The following is a 19,630-nucleotide window of genomic DNA, read 5'->3' on the forward strand; positions in this document are numbered from 1 at the left end:
GACGCTGTCGCTTCTCTCTAATCTCCACTTGGTCCAATCTTGACACCCAAGAAGAATATTCTGTAGTTACAATGATAATTGGCTAAGGGTGGTTTCACTTTGAATTCCAGCACCCGTTCGGGCCAAGTTCCGTAAGTAAGTACTTCCGGCAAGTGGCCGCAGCCGCCAGCACCCGTAACAGCTGATCGGCGGGGGTGCTGAGTGCCGGACCCCGGCCTATCCAAAGGGCATCAATGTCAAGGTAGTGGACAACCTCTTTAAGTCATTGATCGGCACTCGTTACGGGCAGAGGTTTGCCCATGTGTATGTGGCTTTAGTCTCTTACCTCTTTGATGGGTCTTTCTGGAGGCAGAGTGAAATTAATTTCCTAAAAGATTTCCCGTATTTCCTCATCATCTCCTTATCTTCCACTCCAGTTTCTAATGTCGGGGGGTCGTTTTGCAAGGTTAACATTAGGACCTAAAGAATACAGAACATTTTTATAGGAATGAAGTAATGCAGATGGAGGATTTTTTTTTAAAGCTAAATAGTCACTATATGGTTCAAAACAAACTGTAGATATCACCAAATTAGACCTCATAGACCTGAAGAGACAAGTGTACTTACGCTGAAAATGCACAAAGGTTGCATAATTCTCTCTGAAAGTTGTGAAGCTTGAAATTACAATAAGAGCTTTAAGAGTCCGGCTAAAGCTATTCTCATGAAATGCTCATTATAATATCAGGTAGGTCGTTACTCTCCTGTTTTGGTTTGGGTCTGCACATCTTCTTTTCCAGACAGCCGGCGCTCACTGCTCTTGCGCAGTGCTGGATTACTCTGTAACCCAGCACACAGTTTGTTTTTTTTTTGTTTTGTTTTTTTAAGACTGGCTCAGGTGGCTGTTCATCACTTGAGTATTCAGGCAGCACGTACAGATTGCTACCATTTGCTGACACCCTGGTTAGCCACAAGACAAAAACAGCTCTGAGGAATCAAGGGATCATCTTGCATGTCCATATCTGCTGTTCCACATGCTATTGAGCATTACCAGTTCCACTGTTCCTTGTGCCATCATGCATGCCCAGCTCCTCTGTCCCTGCTGTTTCATGTACCTTTCCTATTCCCCCACATCTATGTCTCTTTTTGCACTGCTCACCCTAACCTATAGCTTCGCGAATCCATCTTAGTGGGTTAACCACAAAACAGGGAAAGTTTCAAAAAGGATTATAAAACCATTTTGACATGGATTCTCAAAGTAAGTTCACTAGCCTCATCGGGTATACATGATCTATTTAATAGTTAATGCATTTGATTATCTCAGCACAGGAACATTTTTTTTTTTAAACACGTCCAATTGTAGAATGTATTATTATTCTAGGATCTATTACTTAAAAGTGTTCAAAATGTATTTATTTATTAATTTTGTGGTATATTTCTAAAATCTACATTGCTTCTAGTCATTGTGACTGCTATACAGCCACCTGGTTTGGGAGAAGGTGGTCAACACTTGTATTAGTAGCGCGCGCGTAAAATCACTGTGGCCCGTAATAACTCTTATTGGTTGTTATAAGCATAGAACTTCACCTTCATTGGTGGATACTTGTGATAAGGCGCTGAACCTGTGGCCAGTTCAATCGCGGTAATTCCAAAACTCCATATATCAGCTTTGAAGTCATAACCTCTAACCTAAAGGATTGAAAATCGAGAGGCTCATTAGTGACAAAAAAGGTCTCGGGTCACTGCCAATCCAATATTTCTCTGTTACATACTGCTTTTACATGATTTTTATATGGGTATATAATGGGGTTAGTCATCGTGCAAGTAGTAATCGCATCTGTTCAATAATATATCCAGCCCAAAGCAATTTACTGAAAAGTAAGTTTCATTACCTTTTGCTTAGAAAATAGTGATATTTTAATGATATCTGTAGAAGGGCTCATTTCAATGTTTTTTCACATGCGAGTTCTATCTGTGTTTTTCACGGCTATAAATCGTACCTAGTATGATACCATAATTATACATCGTAGCTCATGCCTATTGGATTTACTATGTGTCGCCCACTGGCCGGCTGCGGTATGTTCTTTTATACCATATACAAATTGTAATACTACATGAACTGTCCTATAGATACCTACTCGCAAGGAAGTTGAGCATTTTTGCATGCTGGCTGTATAATGTATATATATTTATAATGTATATATGTGGATTTGCTCCAGTCCACTCCAGTGACCTGCACACGACAGTTCCATCTTATTGTACTAACGCGTTTTGGCTCCTTGCCGGCATCTTTCTCAAAGTAAATAGTTGTTAGGTTTTCTTTTTTTACGTTGAGAAAGTTAAACCCTCCAATGGGCATTTAATGACTGCGGATCTTTAACACTCGGACTCATACCTGTTCCATTACTTCTGGAGCCATCCAGCAAGGGGTACCAACAAATGTTTTCCTGACTTTATTCCTGGTCATGTCGCCACCCGTGGCTAAAAATGAACTAACGCCAAAATCTGAAAAATAAGAAAAGACAAATAAATGTAAAAAGAAAATGCAGCAAAATTTCACTCAAGTTCAGAAGTCTAACTTTTGACATTTTTAAGCACAACCCTACCTATTCTATAACCCTTTACATGAGACCACGCTAGTTTTTCAGGTTTTCATAATAGTACGATATGGAGACTTCTACAAAAAAAAGTTTAAAGCTCCATTCAATAAATGAAAAACTAAGAACGTGGTGGCACTCACCAATGATAGATTATTCTCTTTATTTCAGTGTCCATAAAAATCTGCATCATGAAACCAATGCGGGACCCTTTAGGTCATGGACATTTCACGCCCAATGATGCCGATGGTTTGCAATATGGACACTTTGAAATAATGTGAAGAATCTATGATGGGTGAGTGCCACCACTTTCTTTGTTTTTCATCTATCAACTAGATCTACATCTTTGGTAGCAGAGCACCATTGATAGCGGCCCGTCGTGAGCTGTTCTATAAAATTATTGTAGATGGTGGTGCTGATAAAAGGGAAGGGGCAACCTTTTTCCCCTCAACTGTAGCATTTTAATTGCTGGGGCTGATTTTTTTGTTTTGTTTTGTTTCTTTTAGTCTGGATCCTGAAATAGGTTTCTAGGGATTTCCAGTGTAGGTCCTTTTTAAAACACAATAAAAGAAAAAAAATAAATAAATAAAATATCCACATGATAAATTCAGATTTTCCAATGATTTTTACTGCAATATAAACAGAGAAATCTACAGTAAAAATCTGCAACAAAACAGGAAAATTCACAGCAGGTCTTTAGATCTAAAGCAGAAAAATAAATTATATGGTTTTAAAACCCCTTCTACAAGTACTAAAAAAGATCAGTCACTAGATTTCACAATGTGAACTGCGTGCATTATTAGATAGAACTCCTACACCTGATGAGGCAAGTGTACAAGTGTATTTACTTTGCAAATCCATATCAGAATGGCTGCATAATGCTTTTTTTTACTGTTTGAACTTAATCTCTGCCCACCAAGCCTGTTTGACATCTCCTCAGTGTCCCTCCTCCCTGCTGAGATCTCCCACTGCTCAGTACACGCTGCAGCTGTCAGTCAGGCTGGGTGGTCGGAGACTAAATACATTTGTACTCATGAGCCATTTCATTCTATAGCTGGACTCGTAAAATGCTCAACTTAATATCGACATCCTACAGCCATTCTGACATTGACTTTCAAGGTAAGTACACCAGCCTCATCAGGTCTAACCGATCTGTTTAATAAGCTAAGCAGTTTGTATTGTAAAATCTGGTGACAGATGTACTAATTCCTCATGTTTTAACGCTAAAATTTCAACAGACACACTCCATTTTTTTCCATTTTATTTAAGATATTGACCATGGCATTGCATGTAGTGTTTATACCTAGTGGGCATCTATTTTTATGTAGTGATATATGAGCAGTTCCTGACTTTGACTTATTGGGACTTCGCTCCAGCTTAGAGCACGTTGGCCCCACATTACAGGAAGAAAAAATATGTACAAGCTCCGAAATATTTTCTATGCCTGGTTCTAGACTGAAAACGGCTACAGTTAATAAAAAATAAATCCTAAACCCCTGAAGCCTATTTGCGCAGAAAAGAAAACCTAATGAAGCTGGTGCAGACTCCTGTTCGGTAATCACAGATCTGACATTCTTTAATTATGCTGATTTGTAAAATACTAAAGGCCATTTTTGCCTATTATGTCGTTTTTCTTTCCTTCTTTACCTCCAGATTAACTTTCACGGAAGAATTAAATTACTTGGAATCTCCTAATCAGTTTTCCGAGATACAGTCTGGAGAATTCAATTCTTGCGACTTTCCCTCTATACATTGTTGTATTTTTTATGAAAGCAGAAAAAGGTAATTCTAGCTTTCGATTACCCCAATTTTCTGCCAGCACTCGTAAATCACATTTACCATAGATGGCATTACTCGTAGTCTCTCACTGCAGTACCAGCTTTAATAAAAATAACATCTAGAAAGATGGGAAAATTATATGGCTTCCGGCTGAATGTGACACTTCTGGGATTGTATCCCTCTCGAAAGTTATGAAAGTTTACGAGGCTTATACGATAATTTACTCATTGATATCTTTGCTTCCTGTGCTGTAATTTGTATAATTATTTTCTTTTTTTTTTTTTAAACACCCCCATCATTTGATATGAGGCTAATTGGTCCTATGTTATAGAACCAGGGGTCAAGGGAACCTGGAAACAGTAAGTCTCCTAAACCACTTTCATAAAGAAGTCCATATTAAACTGTCTGCCCAATGGCTGGGACAAGTACGGTATGTACTTGTTGAATGACATGAAATCCCAATTTTTTCGGAACACGAAGTTGGCTAAAATGAAACTTCAGGTTTAAGGAATTCTCCAGGACTGACCTAGTGATGACCCAAACTATAAGAAAGGTGATCAAAATCAGATCAGTGGTGGTCGTATTCACTTCAATAGGAGATGATCTGCAGTACCCAGGAGTGGCTACTACACAGTAAATGTACAGTACATTTATTACATCCGGCCATCTGATCTTAGGCACGTCGGGCAAGATCACCACCGATCTGATATTAATGAATACAGAAGTGCTATCTAATCTATTTAACCCTTCCTAAACGAGTAAACCCTTATGCTAGACCACCAGAAAAGTAAAATTTTTGCCTGACTGATCTTGACCACTTAACAACCATAAACCCCCTGAAATATTACCAATAACTAGAGATGGGCAGATCGATTTGCGGGACTCTGGTCCATCAGTCAGGTCAGTGGTCTCTGGCCGTTGGACGGGAAGCTCGCGAATCTCTCGTCTTCTGGGATCCCCTGCATTGCTTTTGACTAGCTGGTGTGAATAAAAGTGATCTTCGTGGTGTGACACTCAGATGAAGTTGCCGCAGCCAAATCAAAACTGTGCCGGAAATCGCAGAAGGTAAGAGATTTGCAGAGCTTCTGTCCAGTGGTCACAGGGTACTGACTTTTCCGATATACCAGAGTATCAAGACTTGAACTCGCTCAACTCTGCCAATTATTATTATTCATTTCTATAGCGCCATTTATTCCATGGCGCTTTACCTCTGAAAAAAGGGGCATACATAGACAAATACAATCAACATGAGCAATACAATGCACACACAAGTACAGAAGGAGAGAGGACCCTGCCCACGAGGGCTCACAGTCTACAGAAGATGGGTGAGAATACACCAGGAGAGGGAAGAGCTGGTTGTTCGGCGGTTCAGTAGACTGAGGATCACTGCAAGTTGTAGGCCAAAAACCACCACCATTCAAGGGAATGAGGACATAACCGCATGTATGTCGGCATGCACATGGATTGACTTCAGAATTTTCTCACAAACCTGGATAACCCCATTAAGCCAATCTTAACCAAAAGGAATATTGTCATATACCCTTAACCACCTTAGACCACTGTGAACTTTTAGGATTAACCCTGAAGCCAAGTAACATAGTAACATAGTAACATAGTTAGTAAGGCCGAAAAAAGACATTTGTCCATCCAGTTCAGCCTATATTCCATCATAATAAATACCCAGATCTACGTCCTTCTACAGAACCTAATAATTGTATGATACAATATTGTTCTGCTCCAGGAAGACATCCAGGCCTCTCTTGAACCCCTCGACTGAGTTCGCCATCACCACCTCCTCAGGCAAGCAATTCCAGATTCTCACTGCCCTAACAGTAAAGAATCCTCTTCTATGTTGGTGGAAAAACCTTCTCTCCTCCAGACGCAAAGAATGCCCCCTTGTGCCCGTCACCTTCCTTGGTATAAACAGATCCTCAGCGAGATATTTGTATTGTCCCCTTATATACTTATACATGGTTATTAGATCGCCCCTCAGTCGTCTTTTTTCTAGACTAAATAATCCTAATTTCGCTAATCTATCTGGGTATTGTAGTTCTCCCATCCCCTTTATTAATTTTGTTGCCCTCCTTTGTACTCTCTCTAGTTCCATTATATCCTTCCTGAGCACCGGTGCCCAAAACTGGACACAGTACTCCATGTGCGGTCTAACTAGGGATTTGTACAGAGGCAGTATAATGCTCTCATCATGTGTATCCAGCCCTCTTTTAATGCACCCCATGATCCTGTTTGCCTTGGCAGCTGCTGCCTGGCACTGGCTGCTCCAGGTAAGTTTATCATTAACTAGGATCCCCAAGTCCTTCTCCCTGTCAGATTTACCCAGTGGTTTCCCGTTCAGTGTGTAATGGTGATATTGATTCCCTCTTCCCATGTGTATAACCTTACATTTATCATTGTTAAACCTCATCTGCCACCTTTCAGCCCAAGTTTCCAACTTATCCAGATCCATCTGTAGCAGAATACTATCTTCTCTTGTATTAACTGCTTTACATAGTTTTGTATCATCTGCAAATATCCATATTTTACTGTGTAAACCTTCTACCAGATCATTAATGAATATGTTGAAGAGAACAGGTCCCAATACTGACCCCTGCGGTACCCCACTGGTCACAGCGACCCAGTTAGAGACTATACCATTTATAACCACCCTCTGCTTTCTATCACTAAGCCAGTTACTAACCCATTTACACACATTTTCCCCCAGACCAAGCATTCTCATTTTGTGTACCAACCTCTTGTGCGGCACGGTATCAAACGCTTTGGAAAAATCGAGATATACCACGTCCAATGACTCACCGTGGTCCAGTCTATAGCTTACCTCTTCATAAAAACTGATTAGATTGGTTTGACAGGAGCGATTTCTCATAAACCCATGCTGATATGGAGTTAAACAGTTATTCTCATTGAGATAATCCAGAATAACATCCCTCAGAAACCCTTCAAATATTTTACCAACAATAGAGGTTAGACTTACTGGCCTATAATTTCCAGGTTCACTTTTAGAGCCCTTTTTGAATATTGGCACCACATTTGCTATGCGCCAGTCCTGCGGAACAGACCCTGTCGCTATAGAGTCACTAAAAATAAGAAATAATGGTTTATCTATTACATTACTTAGTTCTCTTAGTACTCGTGGGTGTATGCCATCCGGACCCGGAGATTTATCTATTTTAATCTTATTTAGCCGGTATTTAGCCGGTGCCAACGATAATCTATTGATCCAATGTAAGCAGCAGTACAAATGTGTCCACCCATAACTTTTCATTAATTAGGTTAAGGACTCAAATTTTGCACACAACAATATCGCGACACTGAGAAATATATAGCATACACTTCTCATGACAGAGTATCAAAAATCATATTTGTTTATTTATTTATTTATTTTTTAAAGCTGGTCATCTCGTACTACAAGTCTTAATATTGAGCCAAGAGCAAAGGTAAAGAAAAACAACTGTAAGTGAAACTCTTGTAACATACAGATTAAGAAGGAGGTGATGGACTTACCCCCTAGAAAATTGGAAAAGGCATAGCATACATGATTTTAAAAAAATAGAAGAAAATATATTCACTGCCTATAACCACCCACCCCTTTCTCCAGCATAGGCTGCTCTTATGGTCTCCGTCTAGAAAGAAAACAATGATTTCCTGTTCTTCACGCACTTGACCTCTGTGACCAGTGATTGACAGCAGCGTTCAGTTGACTGGAGAGGGACAATAGTTACATTACAACCAATGAATTCCAGTTCTGACTGCTGCAGTCAATCAGAGACTCCAGTGATTAAATTACTCTAGAACGGGAAGTCATCCCTTCCGGTCGCGGATTAAACCACCGAAGCGGCCATCGCTTGAGTGACAAATTTTGGAGCCTTTTTAAAAAAAATATTTTATCAAATGTCCTGCTTTTTTCAAAATTAATTAGTTAAATTCAGAAATCCCCTTTATCTGTCATTGAATTTACCTGCTATCTGTATTGACCCATCTTCTCCCAAAAGGATATTTCCAGCCTTTAGGTCCCTGAGAAAAAAAATATATTAAAATTAATATTCTTCTTCAATTCTCTCCACCATCTCTTTATAAAAGACCCCAAAAATTGTAAATTAATTTTTTTTCATGTCTGCGAATTGGAAAGGAAATTAGATCAGGAAACATGGTCAGTTTTTTAATCTGCATCATAATATTTATTTCCTATGAATTTCAAGAGGTCAATCAGAATGAAATACAATCGCCCAGAGATACAGTACATTTCACATAGACTTGGATTAATCAGAATTTCGGTCGATGATTTTGTTTCACGTTTTGCACTAAAAGTCACCGGCATGAGATCTGACATGTAACCTGCCGGGAGTTGTATCTGATATTAGTTTTTCTTGTAGTTGATATTGTGAAAAATTAAAGGGAATGCTTGGAAAATCAATTTCGAGACCACAAAAAAACTTTTTCCAGGTAAAAAAATAAAACTTTGTGATAGTCTGGAAAAGTATCGGAAATTTGTGTTCGATTTCTGCCTCTAAATTTAATGAACCATCTCTGGAAACATTTTTAATTTTCTTATGTAAAGAACTTAAAAACCAAATATATAAAATCTACGTAAAAATAAACTAAACTTCAACATCTATAACATACAGTAATTAGTTGACCTTCTGTACTGACATTGTAACCCACCTATGAATCTGTCCGTTCCGGTGTAGATAATCTAATCCTTCTAAGACTTCTTTAAGAATAGTCGCGATAATCAGTTCTTCTAGCACGCCGTTCTTGTGTTCCCCGCTGCTCACCACATGTTTTATAATGTCCAACATGGACCCTGAAACAGAATAAAACTATGAACCTAATGATATTAACATTTTCTCAGTATCCAGACAAAGAGACTGAATTTTCAAACAGTTTGGAACCTTAAAGTAACACTCCGGGCAAAACTGATACACGAGGGCGATGAATGACGCAAAGAGTAGAAGTGAGCGAAATGATTAATGAAAAATTAATTTTTTTAAATGAATTTTCCTAGAATTTTAGATTTGACAGAATCATAATTTTTCTGGATTTTAGTCACACGATTCCAGCAGATTGGTGGGTTCTTTTAAGCTACAGAATGGGTTTAAGAACTGAGAAAAGATTTTACGCACCTTTCCTAAATCCCGAACCTTGTATGTCCTGCCTCAGCAGCTTCTTCCCAGATTTCCACTTGCTCCCTTCAATCTTCGAATCTTGTGGCGCTGACCAGTCCTCACTCTGTCAATGATGGGCATCGTGCCCCACAAGACCACATGAGGCTCAGTCCGCACCAGAAGATCCGAAGAGGAAACATACGGAGGACTGTGCAGGAAACTGTGGCGGCAGGACAGGAATGCATCATCTTTTATTATATTTTTAACCCCCTACCCCTAGAGTATAATGATATTTCAAAAAGGGGGAAGCTCTTATGATCGACAGGGTCCTAACATATTGATCAAGTATCCTGTATACAGGTGAGAAGTTGTAACTGTGGAACAAGCGATATAATAAGTTCTTGTTAACGGTCTATAAATCTCAAGGAACGCGGAATGGTGAAATATTTTTCATTAAATTAGTACAAAACAGGAGGCGGAATCCTATTACTTGATTTATTCACTTTCGAGACTTTCTTGCACAAAATGAATTACGGTACTTTTCTTTTTAATTCTCAAAATTTCTTATCCTTCAAAAAAGGGACTCTCTCATGACCCTCTTCTAGTCACCCAAGAATAGCGGCTAACACTCAGTGTTACATTTACCCTATAGTAGCATTGAGGTTGAAAGTGGGAAGGTTCTCTATCGGTGACCGTGTGCCAGAAACGTTAGCCCCTTATGGGAGCTAATATGGTGGAAAATGAAGGAAGGAGGAACATTTCCATTTTGGGGGTTTTAGTACACCTTACTTTTAATAAAATGAATCTGTTCAAACATACGCGCTTCCCCAAATCTTGATAAAAATTAAAAAAAAAATTCCTCATCAGTCTAAAGTAATTAATTCACCGATGGATCGAATCCATAGAAGAGGGCAAATAAAAACCGGTTCCCCGATATAAAAATAAAATGCATCCAATGCACTAAAACAACAGACCATTGTGTGGCCTCAACATACTTACCGTAATCCCTCCAAAGTGCTTTCTAAATATTTCTCTTGGCCGAACAAAGTCTTCCAACCAGTTTAATATTGACTCGATATCAAGTTTACATGTTGATGCGTAAAACTCAAAATTATTAAACCCACTGGTAAATCAGGCTGTAAAACTTCAGCTAATTACTTTAGACTGATTCCAGACTCTCATACTGCTCTTTTTCGTCATATAGGAGACTTAATATCCATTTCAAAAGAGAGTTTGAAGTTGCATCATCTTTTAAAAAGATATTCCAATCTTCTTAGATGGACATTTTTGGATGGTGTTGGTAAATAAAAACAATTTTGCAATTTACTGCTCACTAAAATTTGCAGCCTTTTTTGAGATATTAACTCTTTTGTTTGTTTACAGCTTGTTGCCTAGGAGACCGACCATCGCTGCTGCCTAGTATGTAGTCTAAGGGGTATTTTTTCTCCTTATGGAGAGTGACATACCATCTCTGGCTTGTCAAGGTAAGGAGGCTTATTCGCCGTGCAATGCTCCTCTGGGAAATATAATATGCAAATTGCCTCTTCTGAGAAAAAGAGGACTTAACTCTGTAGCGCCACCTGTTGGAAGTAGCGATCCTACAAGTCACAATCAACTCTTTAACGAGTCGTGCAATATGACTTAGGATAAAAGCCAAATCAGTATGTCAATTCGCAGACACGGTGTTTCGGGCTGTTGGCCCTCGTCAGTGCGAAGCATGAGAATCAATTTGGCTAGGTGAGAGGCTCTGGACTGGGGTCTAAGGGGTATCTGACGAGGAGGTTATGAGGGGCTCATACTGTATATAGTAGGCAATGAGGGTGCTCATACTGTATATAGGAGGCTATGTGGGAACTCATGCTCTATATAAGAGGTTATATGGAGGCTCATCTAATATATAAAGCTGAATGTGTGTGTGTGTGTGTGTGTGTGTGTGTGTGTGTGTGTGTGTATGTCCGGGATTGGCATCTGCACCGTCGCAGCTACAGCCACAAAATTTTGCACAGTCACATGTCTGGTCCCCGAGAGCGTCATAGGCTATGTTGTGAGGCGAAATTTTAACCCCGCGCGTTCCAATTCACCAAACAATTTTGCCCCTATCTACATAATGGAGAAAAAAGTGAAAGGAAAAGTGTTGGAAGCGTCGCAGCTACAGCAACAAAATTTTGCACAGTCACACGTCTGGACCCCGAGAGCGTCATAGGCTATGCTGTGAGGTGAAATATTAACCCCGCGCTTTCCAATTCACCAAACAATTTTGCCCCTATCTACATAATGGGGAAAAAAGTGAAAGGAAAAGTGTTGGAGGCGTCGCAGCTACAGAAACAAAATTTTGCACAGTCACACGTCTGGACCCCGAGAGCGTCATAGGCTATGTTGTGAGGTGAAATATTAACCCCGCGCTTTCCAATTCACCAAACAATTTTGCCCCTATCTACATAATGGGGAAAAAAGTGAAAGGAAAAGTGTTGGAGGCGTCGCAGCTACAGAAACAAAATTTTGCACAGTCACACGTCGGGACCCTGAGAGCGTCATAGGCTTCGTTGTGAGGTGAAATTTTAACCCCGCGCTTTCCAATTCACCAAACAATTTTGCCCCTATCTACATAATGGGAAAAAATGAAAGGAAAAGTGTAGGAGGCAAATTGACAGCTGCCAGATGTGAACAAGGGGGACTTAAAGAATGAGAGAGATGGCGCCAAAGAGTATATACCGTACAGTTGATAAGGTGGGGCCTCGACATGGGATACTCACCACACACGGGGATATGAACACACACAAAATGCGCCACACACTACCACGTGCTTGAACACATATTACCCTCAGCACACATTTCACCACAAATACACCAACCTCGCCACATAAAAGTCAAAACACAAAAGTCGCCACTCAAAACTCGCCACGCACAGAACTCGCCACATGCAAAAACTAGGCTCTTGCAAAACTCGCCACAAGTGCAAAATTCTCCTCATGAAAAACTCGCCACACGCAAAACTTGCACACGCGGAAAAATTGCCACATGCACAAAAGTTGCAACACATGCAAAAGTTGCCTCACACAAAACTTGCACATACTCAAAAGGCACCACACATAATACTCGCAACGCGCAAAACTCGCCATGCGCAAAACTTGCTGCACACAACTTGCTACACTAACCTGTCACATGCAACTCGACACACAAAAAGTTGCTACACGCATGTTGCTACACAAAACTCATCTCACAAAAGTCGCTAGATGCATGTCGCCACACGCAACTCAACACACACAACTTGACAAACGAAACTCGCCCTAAAACACACACAAGTCTGGTATTATCCTTCAAAAATAAAAATCTGATTAATAAGCAGACAAACTACAACAATTGCACCATATAGGAAATACGGCAGCTGTCAGTCACATGACCTGTCTATTATGTGTATGTGTGAGCTAATATATACTGCCAGGGGGAGGGCTTCCTGTTGGCTGGGGATTTATCAGGCTGCCAATTTAGCTTACAAATACTGAGGTAAAAATACTGAGCAAATAACGTGTGAACGAGGTCTAATACAGGAGGAGATGACACACAGGTATATACTATATACAGGGGAGATGACACACAGATATATACTATATACAGGAGAGATGACACACAGGTATATACTATATAGAGGAGGAGATGACATATAGGTACGTATATATACAGGAGGAGATGACATACAGGTATATACTATATACAGGAGGAGATGACATACAGGTACATACTATATATAGAAGATGACATGCAGGTATATACTATATGCAGGAGGAGATGACACTCAGATATATACTATATACAGGGGAGATGACACACAGGTATATACTATATACAGGAGGAGATGACATACAGATGGATCTGCTACAGATGGATCTGGATAAGTTGGAAACTTGGGCTGAAAGGTGGCAGATGAGGTTTAACAATGATAAATGTAAGGTTATACACATGGGAAGAAGGAATCAATATCACCATTACACACTGAACGGGAAACCACTGGGTAAATCTGACAGGGAGAAGGACTTGGGGATCCTAGTTAATGATAAACTTACCTGGAGCAGCCAGTGCCAGGCAGCAGCTGCCAAGGCAAACAGGATCATGGGGTGCATTAAAAGAGGTCTGGATACACATGATGAGAGCATTATACTGCCTCTGTACAAATCCCTAGTTAGACCGCACATGGAGTACTGTGTCCAGTTTTGGGCACCGGTGCTCATGAAGGATATAATGGAACTAGAGAGAGTACAAAGGAGGGCAACAAAACTAATAAAGGGGATGGGAGAACTACAATACCCAGATAGATTAGCGAAATTAGGATTATTTAGTCTAGAAAAAAGACGACTGAGGGGCGATCTAATAACCATGTATAAGTATATAAGGGGACAATACAAATATCTCGCTGAGGATCTGTTTATACCAAGGAAGGTGACGGGCACAAGGGGGCATTCTTTGCGTCTGGAGGAGAGAAGGTTTTTCCACCAACATAGAAGAGGATTCTTTACTGTTAGGGCAGTGAGAATCTGGAATTGCTTGCCTGAGGAGGTGGTGATGGCGAACTCAGTCGAGGGGTTCAAGAGAGGCCTGGATGTCTTCCTGGAGCAGAACAATATTGTATCATACAATTATTAGGTTCTGTAGAAGGACGTAGATCTGGGGATTTATTATGATGGAATATAGGCTGAACTGGATGGACAAATGTCTTTTTTCGGCCTTACTAACTATGTTACTATGTTACTATGTTACAGGTATATGCTATATATAGAAGATGACATGCAGGTATATACTATATGCAGGAGGAGATGACACTCAGATATATACTATATACAGGGGAGATGACACACAGGTATATACTATATACAGGAGGAGATGACATACAGGTATATACTATATATAGAAGGAGATGACATTCAGGTATATACTATATATAGGGGAGATGACACACAGCAGGTATATACTATATACAGGGGAGATGACATACAGGTATATACTATATACAGGAGATGACATACAGATGTATACTATATATAAGGGAGATGACAAACATGTATATACTGAGGTGATGAGGTGAAAATGAGAGGTGTGAGGTGAAAATGAAAAGGTGTGAGTGCAAAATGAGAGGAGTGAGGAAAAATAGTGGAGTGATCAGAAAATGACAGATGTGAGGTTGAAATGACAAGTGTTAGGGGGGAATGAGAGGAGTGAGGGAGAAAATGAGAGGTGTGAGGGAGAAAATGAGAGATGTGAGGGGGAAAATGAAAGATGTGATTGGGAAAATGAGAGGCGTGATGGGAAAATAAGAGAAGTGAGGTGCTATAACTAACCACAGATATTTACTATGCCCAGGCAACGCCGGGCTCTTCAGCTAGTACTGTATATAAGAGGCTATGTGGGAGCTCATACTGTATATTGGAGGCTATGTGGGAACTCATACTGTCCTCCTCCTCCTCCTGGACCTGTAAGCTGCCTTTGACACAGTTGACCATTCCCTATTATTACAGACCCTCTCATCCCTTGGCATCACAGACTTGGCCCTATCCTGGATCTCATCATACCTAACAGACCGGACATTCAGCGTCTCCCACTCACACACCACCTCCTCACCTCGCCCCCTATCTGTCAGAGTCCCACAAGGTTCAGTCCTTGGGCCCCTGCTCTTCTTCATTTACACCTTTGGCATGGGACAGCTCATAGAATCTCACGGCTTTCAGTGTCACCTCTGTGCTGATGCATGTAAAGAAGCTGCGGAGACACCATCACGTGTTTCTCGACGCAAGCAGTGAATAGCCAGGCCTTTCCCCGGGAAGGAACAACCACGGGAAGGGCAGCATCCTATGAAGGAAAGCCACCTATGCCAAGCATGGTATCCATCCACAGACAGCTGTTTCGGGGTTTTTGCCCCTCATCAGTGTGGAGTAGGAATCTGGCTATTAGGAGCAGTGCCTAGTAAAAAGGCTATAAAGGTACAGATGATTGGCCTCGTGATGGTGTCTCCGCGGTGTTGGATGTTTTGGTCTCCCCGAGGCCAATCATCTGTACCTTTATAGCCTTTTTACTAGGCACTGCTCCTAATAGCCAGATTCCTACTCCACACTGATGAGGGGCAAAAACCCCGAAACAGCTGTCTGTGGATGGATACCATGCTTGGCATAGGTGGCTTTCCTTCATAGGATGCTGCCCTTCCCGTGGTTGTTCCTTCCCGGGGAAAGGCCTGGCTATTCACTGCTTGCGTCGAGAAACACGTGATGGTGTCTCCGCAGCTTCTTTACATGCATCTGCATATTTCCCATAAGGGATGGGGGCAGTGTTCTGGAATCACTGCGTTGAGAAACACGTGATGGTGTCTCCGCGGTGTTGGATGTTTTGGTCTCCCCGAGGCCAATCATCTGTACCTTTATAGCCTTTTTACTAGGCACTGCTCCTAATAGCCAGATTCCTACTCCACACTGATGAGGGGCAAAAACCCCGAAACAGCTGTCTGTGGATGGATACCATGCTTGGCATAGGTGGCTTTCCTTCATAGGATGCTGCCCTTCCCGTGGTTGTTCCTTCCCGGGGAAAGGCCTGGCTATTCACTGCTTGCGTCGAGAAACACGTGATGGTGTCTCCGCAGCTTCTTTACATGCATCTGCATATTTCCCATAAGGGATGGGGGCAGTGTTCTGGAATCACTGCGTTGAGAAACACGTGATGGTGTCTCCGCGGTGTTGGATGTTTTGGTCTCCCCGAGGCCAATCATCTGTACCTTTATAACCTCTGTGCTGATGACACACAGATCTACATCTCTGGACCAGATATCACCTCCCTACTAACCAGAATCCCTCAATGTCTGTCCACTATTTCATCCTTCTTCTCCGCTAGATTTCTGAAACTTAACATGGACAAAACAGAATTCATCATCTTTCCCCCATCTCACGTGACCCCCCCCAACGAACCTATCCATTACATTAAATGGCTGCCCACTCTCCCCAGTCCCACAAGCTCGCTGTCTCGGGGTAATCCTTGACGCTGATTGTTATGATTAGGCAACTCAGTACCACAGTGAACATAGAGGTCAGAGCACATACAGTGATCTGACAATAATCCAAAAACATAGAACGAGCTCTGAGACGTGGGAACTCTGTTGACCGCAATCCCTAATCCTATCCAACAACACTAGAGGCAGCCGTGGATTGCGCCTAACGCTACCTATGCAACTCGGCACAGCCTGAGAAACTAGCTAGCCTGAAGATAGAAAATAAGCCTACCTTGCCTCAGAGAAATACCCCAAAGGAAAAGGCAGCCCCCCACATATAATGACTGTGAGTAAGATGAAAAGACAAACGTAGAGATGAAATAGATTTAGCAAAGTGAGGCCCGACTTTCTGAACAGAGCGAGGATAGGAAAGGTAACTTTGCGGTCAACACAAAACCCTAAAAACCACGCAAAGGGGGCAAAAAGACCCTCCGTACCGAACTAATGGCACGGAGGTACACCCTCTGCATCCCAGAGCTTCCAGCAAACAAATAGATAAGCTGGACAGAAGAAAAGCACACAAAATAGCAAAGGAAAACTTAGCTATGCAGAGCAGCAGGCCACAGGAACGATCCAGGAGGAAAACAAGTCCAATACTGGAACATTGACAGGAAGCCAGGATCAAAGCACTAGGTGGAGTTAAGTAGAGCAGCACCTAACGACCTCACCACATCACCTGAGGGAGGAAACTCAGAAGCCGCAGTACCACTTCCCTCCACCAACGAAAGCTTACAGAGAGAATCAGCCGAAGTACCACTTGTGACCACAGGAGGGAGCTCTGCCACAGAATTCACAACAGTACCCCCCCCTTGAGGAGGGGTCACCGAACCCTCACCAGAGCCCCCAGGCCGACCAGGATGAGCCACATGAAAGGCACGAACAAGATCGGGAGCATGGACATCAGAGGCAAAGACCCAGGAATTATCTTCCTGTGCATAACCCTTCCACTTAACCAGATACTGGAGTTTCCATCTTGAAACACGAGAATCCAAAATCTTCTCCACAATATACTCCAACTCCCCCTCCACCAAAACCGGGGCAGGAGGGTCAACAGAAGGAACCATAGGTGCCACGTATCTCCGCAACAATGACCTATGGAATACGTTATGTATGGAAAAAGAATCTGGAAGGGTCAGACGAAAAGACACAGGATTAAGAACCTCAGAAATCCTATACGGACCAATGAAACGAGGTTTAAACTTAGGAGAGGAAACCTTCATAGGAATATGACGAGAAGATAACCAAACCAGATCCCCAACACGAAGTCGGGGACCCACACAGCGTCTGCGATTAGCAAAACGTTGAGCCTTCTCCTGGGACAAGGTCAAATTGTCCACTACCTGAGTCCAAATCTGCTGCAACCTGTCCACCACAGTATCCACACCAGGACAGTCCGAAGACTCAACCTGTCCTGACGAGAAACGAGGATGGAACCCAGAGTTGCAGAAAAATGGCGAAACCAAGGTAGCCGAGCTAGCCCGATTATTAAGGGCGAACTCAGCCAAAGGCAAAAAGGACACCCAGTCATCCTGATCAGCAGAAACAAAACATCTCAGATATGTTTCCAAGGTCTGATTGGTTCGTTCGGTCTGGCCATTAGTCTGAGGATGGAAAGCCGAGGAAAAAGACAAGTCAATGCCCATCCTACCACAAAAGGCTCGCCAAAACCTCGAAACAAACTGGGAACCTCTGTCAGAAACGATATTCTCTGGAATGCCATGTAAACGAACCACATGCTGGAAGAACAATGGCACCAAATCAGAGGAGGAAGGCAATTTAGACAAGGGTACCAAATGGACCATCTTAGAAAAGCGATCACAGACCACCCAAATGACTGACATCTTTTGAGAAACGGGAAGATCTGAAATAAAATCCATAGAGATATGTGTCCAAGGTCTCTTCGGGACTGGCAAGGGCAAAAGCAACCCACTGGCACGAGAACAGCAGGGCTTAGCCCGAGCACAAATCCCACAGGACTGCACAAAAGTACGCACATCCCGCGACAGAGATGGCCACCAAAAGGATCTAGCCACTAACTCTCTGGTACCAAAGATTCCAGGATGACCAGCCAAGACCGAACAATGAACCTCAGAGATAACTTTATTCGTCCACCTATCAGGGACAAACAGTTTCTCCGCTGGACAACGATCAGGTTTATTAGCCTGAAATTTTTGCAGCACTCGCCGCAAATCAGGGGAGATGGCAGACACAATTACTCCCTCTTTGAGGATACCCGCCGGCTCAGATACACCCAGAGAGTCGGGCACAAAACTCCTAGACAGAGCATCCGCCTTCACATTTTTAGAGCCCGGAAGGTATGAAATCACAAAGTCAAAACGGGCAAAAAACAACGACCAACGAGCTTGTCTAGGATTCAACCGCTTGGCGGACTCGAGATAAGTCAAGTTCTTATGATCAGTCAAGACCACCACGCGATGCTTAGCTCCTTCAAGCCAATGACTCCACTCCTCGAATGCCCACTTCATGGCCAGCAACTCTCGGTTGCCCACATCATAATTTCGCTCAGCAGGCTAAAACTTCCTGGAAAAGAAAGCGCACGGTTTCATCACTGAGCAATCAGAACCTATCTGCGACCAAACAGCCCCTGCTCCAATCTCAGAAGCATCAACCTCGACCTGGAACGGAAGCGAAACATCTGGTTGACACAACACAGGGGCAGAAGAAAAACGACGCTTCAACTCTTGAAAAGCTTCCACAGCAGCAGAAGACCAATTGACCACATCAGCACCCTTCTTGGTCAAATCGGTCAATGGTTTAGCAATACTAGAAAAATTGCAGATGAAGCGACGATAAAAATTAGCAAAGCCCAGGAACTTTTGTGCTGTTCCATGTATATTCCTCAGTTTCCATGTATGTTGTTATATTTTACTCTGCTGCCACCCAATGGCCTTTTTCTGTATGACAGCTTGTTTTTCATGTATTTCTTGTGGGCATGTCTTACATCCGGTTCAGGGGTCAAATCTTCTCTTCCTCTGGCAGCCATTTCCAGTTTACTTTCTGTTGTGAGAGGACGTGCTTTTGAACTGGGCTTAGGAAGGCATCAGTCTTTCGACCACTCTCTCATGCTGCTCACACTTGCAGACACATTTGGTGCTACATCTTACTGTACCCTGTCT

At 42.1% G+C, this 19,630-nt stretch overlaps 1 protein-coding gene across 2 annotated transcripts in view; it reads right to left on the reverse strand.

Annotated features, from left to right (window-relative positions):
- Positions 1 to 19,630, reverse strand: part of STK39 (serine/threonine kinase 39) — a 339,349-nt gene that overhangs the window by 227,158 nt on the left and 92,561 nt on the right. For both annotated transcript variants that reach the window (XM_069733077.1, XM_069733078.1), the window contains exons 4-8: positions 9,030 to 9,171; positions 8,326 to 8,381; positions 2,372 to 2,481; positions 1,564 to 1,665; positions 326 to 459 (exon numbers count right to left, since the gene is read on the reverse strand). In XM_069733077.1, coding sequence (XP_069589178.1) covers positions 326 to 459; positions 1,564 to 1,665; positions 2,372 to 2,481; positions 8,326 to 8,381; positions 9,030 to 9,171 — 544 coding nt within the window. The remainder of the gene's footprint in view (positions 1 to 325; positions 460 to 1,563; positions 1,666 to 2,371; positions 2,482 to 8,325; positions 8,382 to 9,029; positions 9,172 to 19,630) is intronic.

Source organism: Ranitomeya imitator, chromosome 7 (assembly GCF_032444005.1).
Source record: "Ranitomeya imitator isolate aRanImi1 chromosome 7, aRanImi1.pri, whole genome shotgun sequence".
Taxonomy (NCBI): Eukaryota; Metazoa; Chordata; class Amphibia; order Anura; family Dendrobatidae; genus Ranitomeya; species Ranitomeya imitator.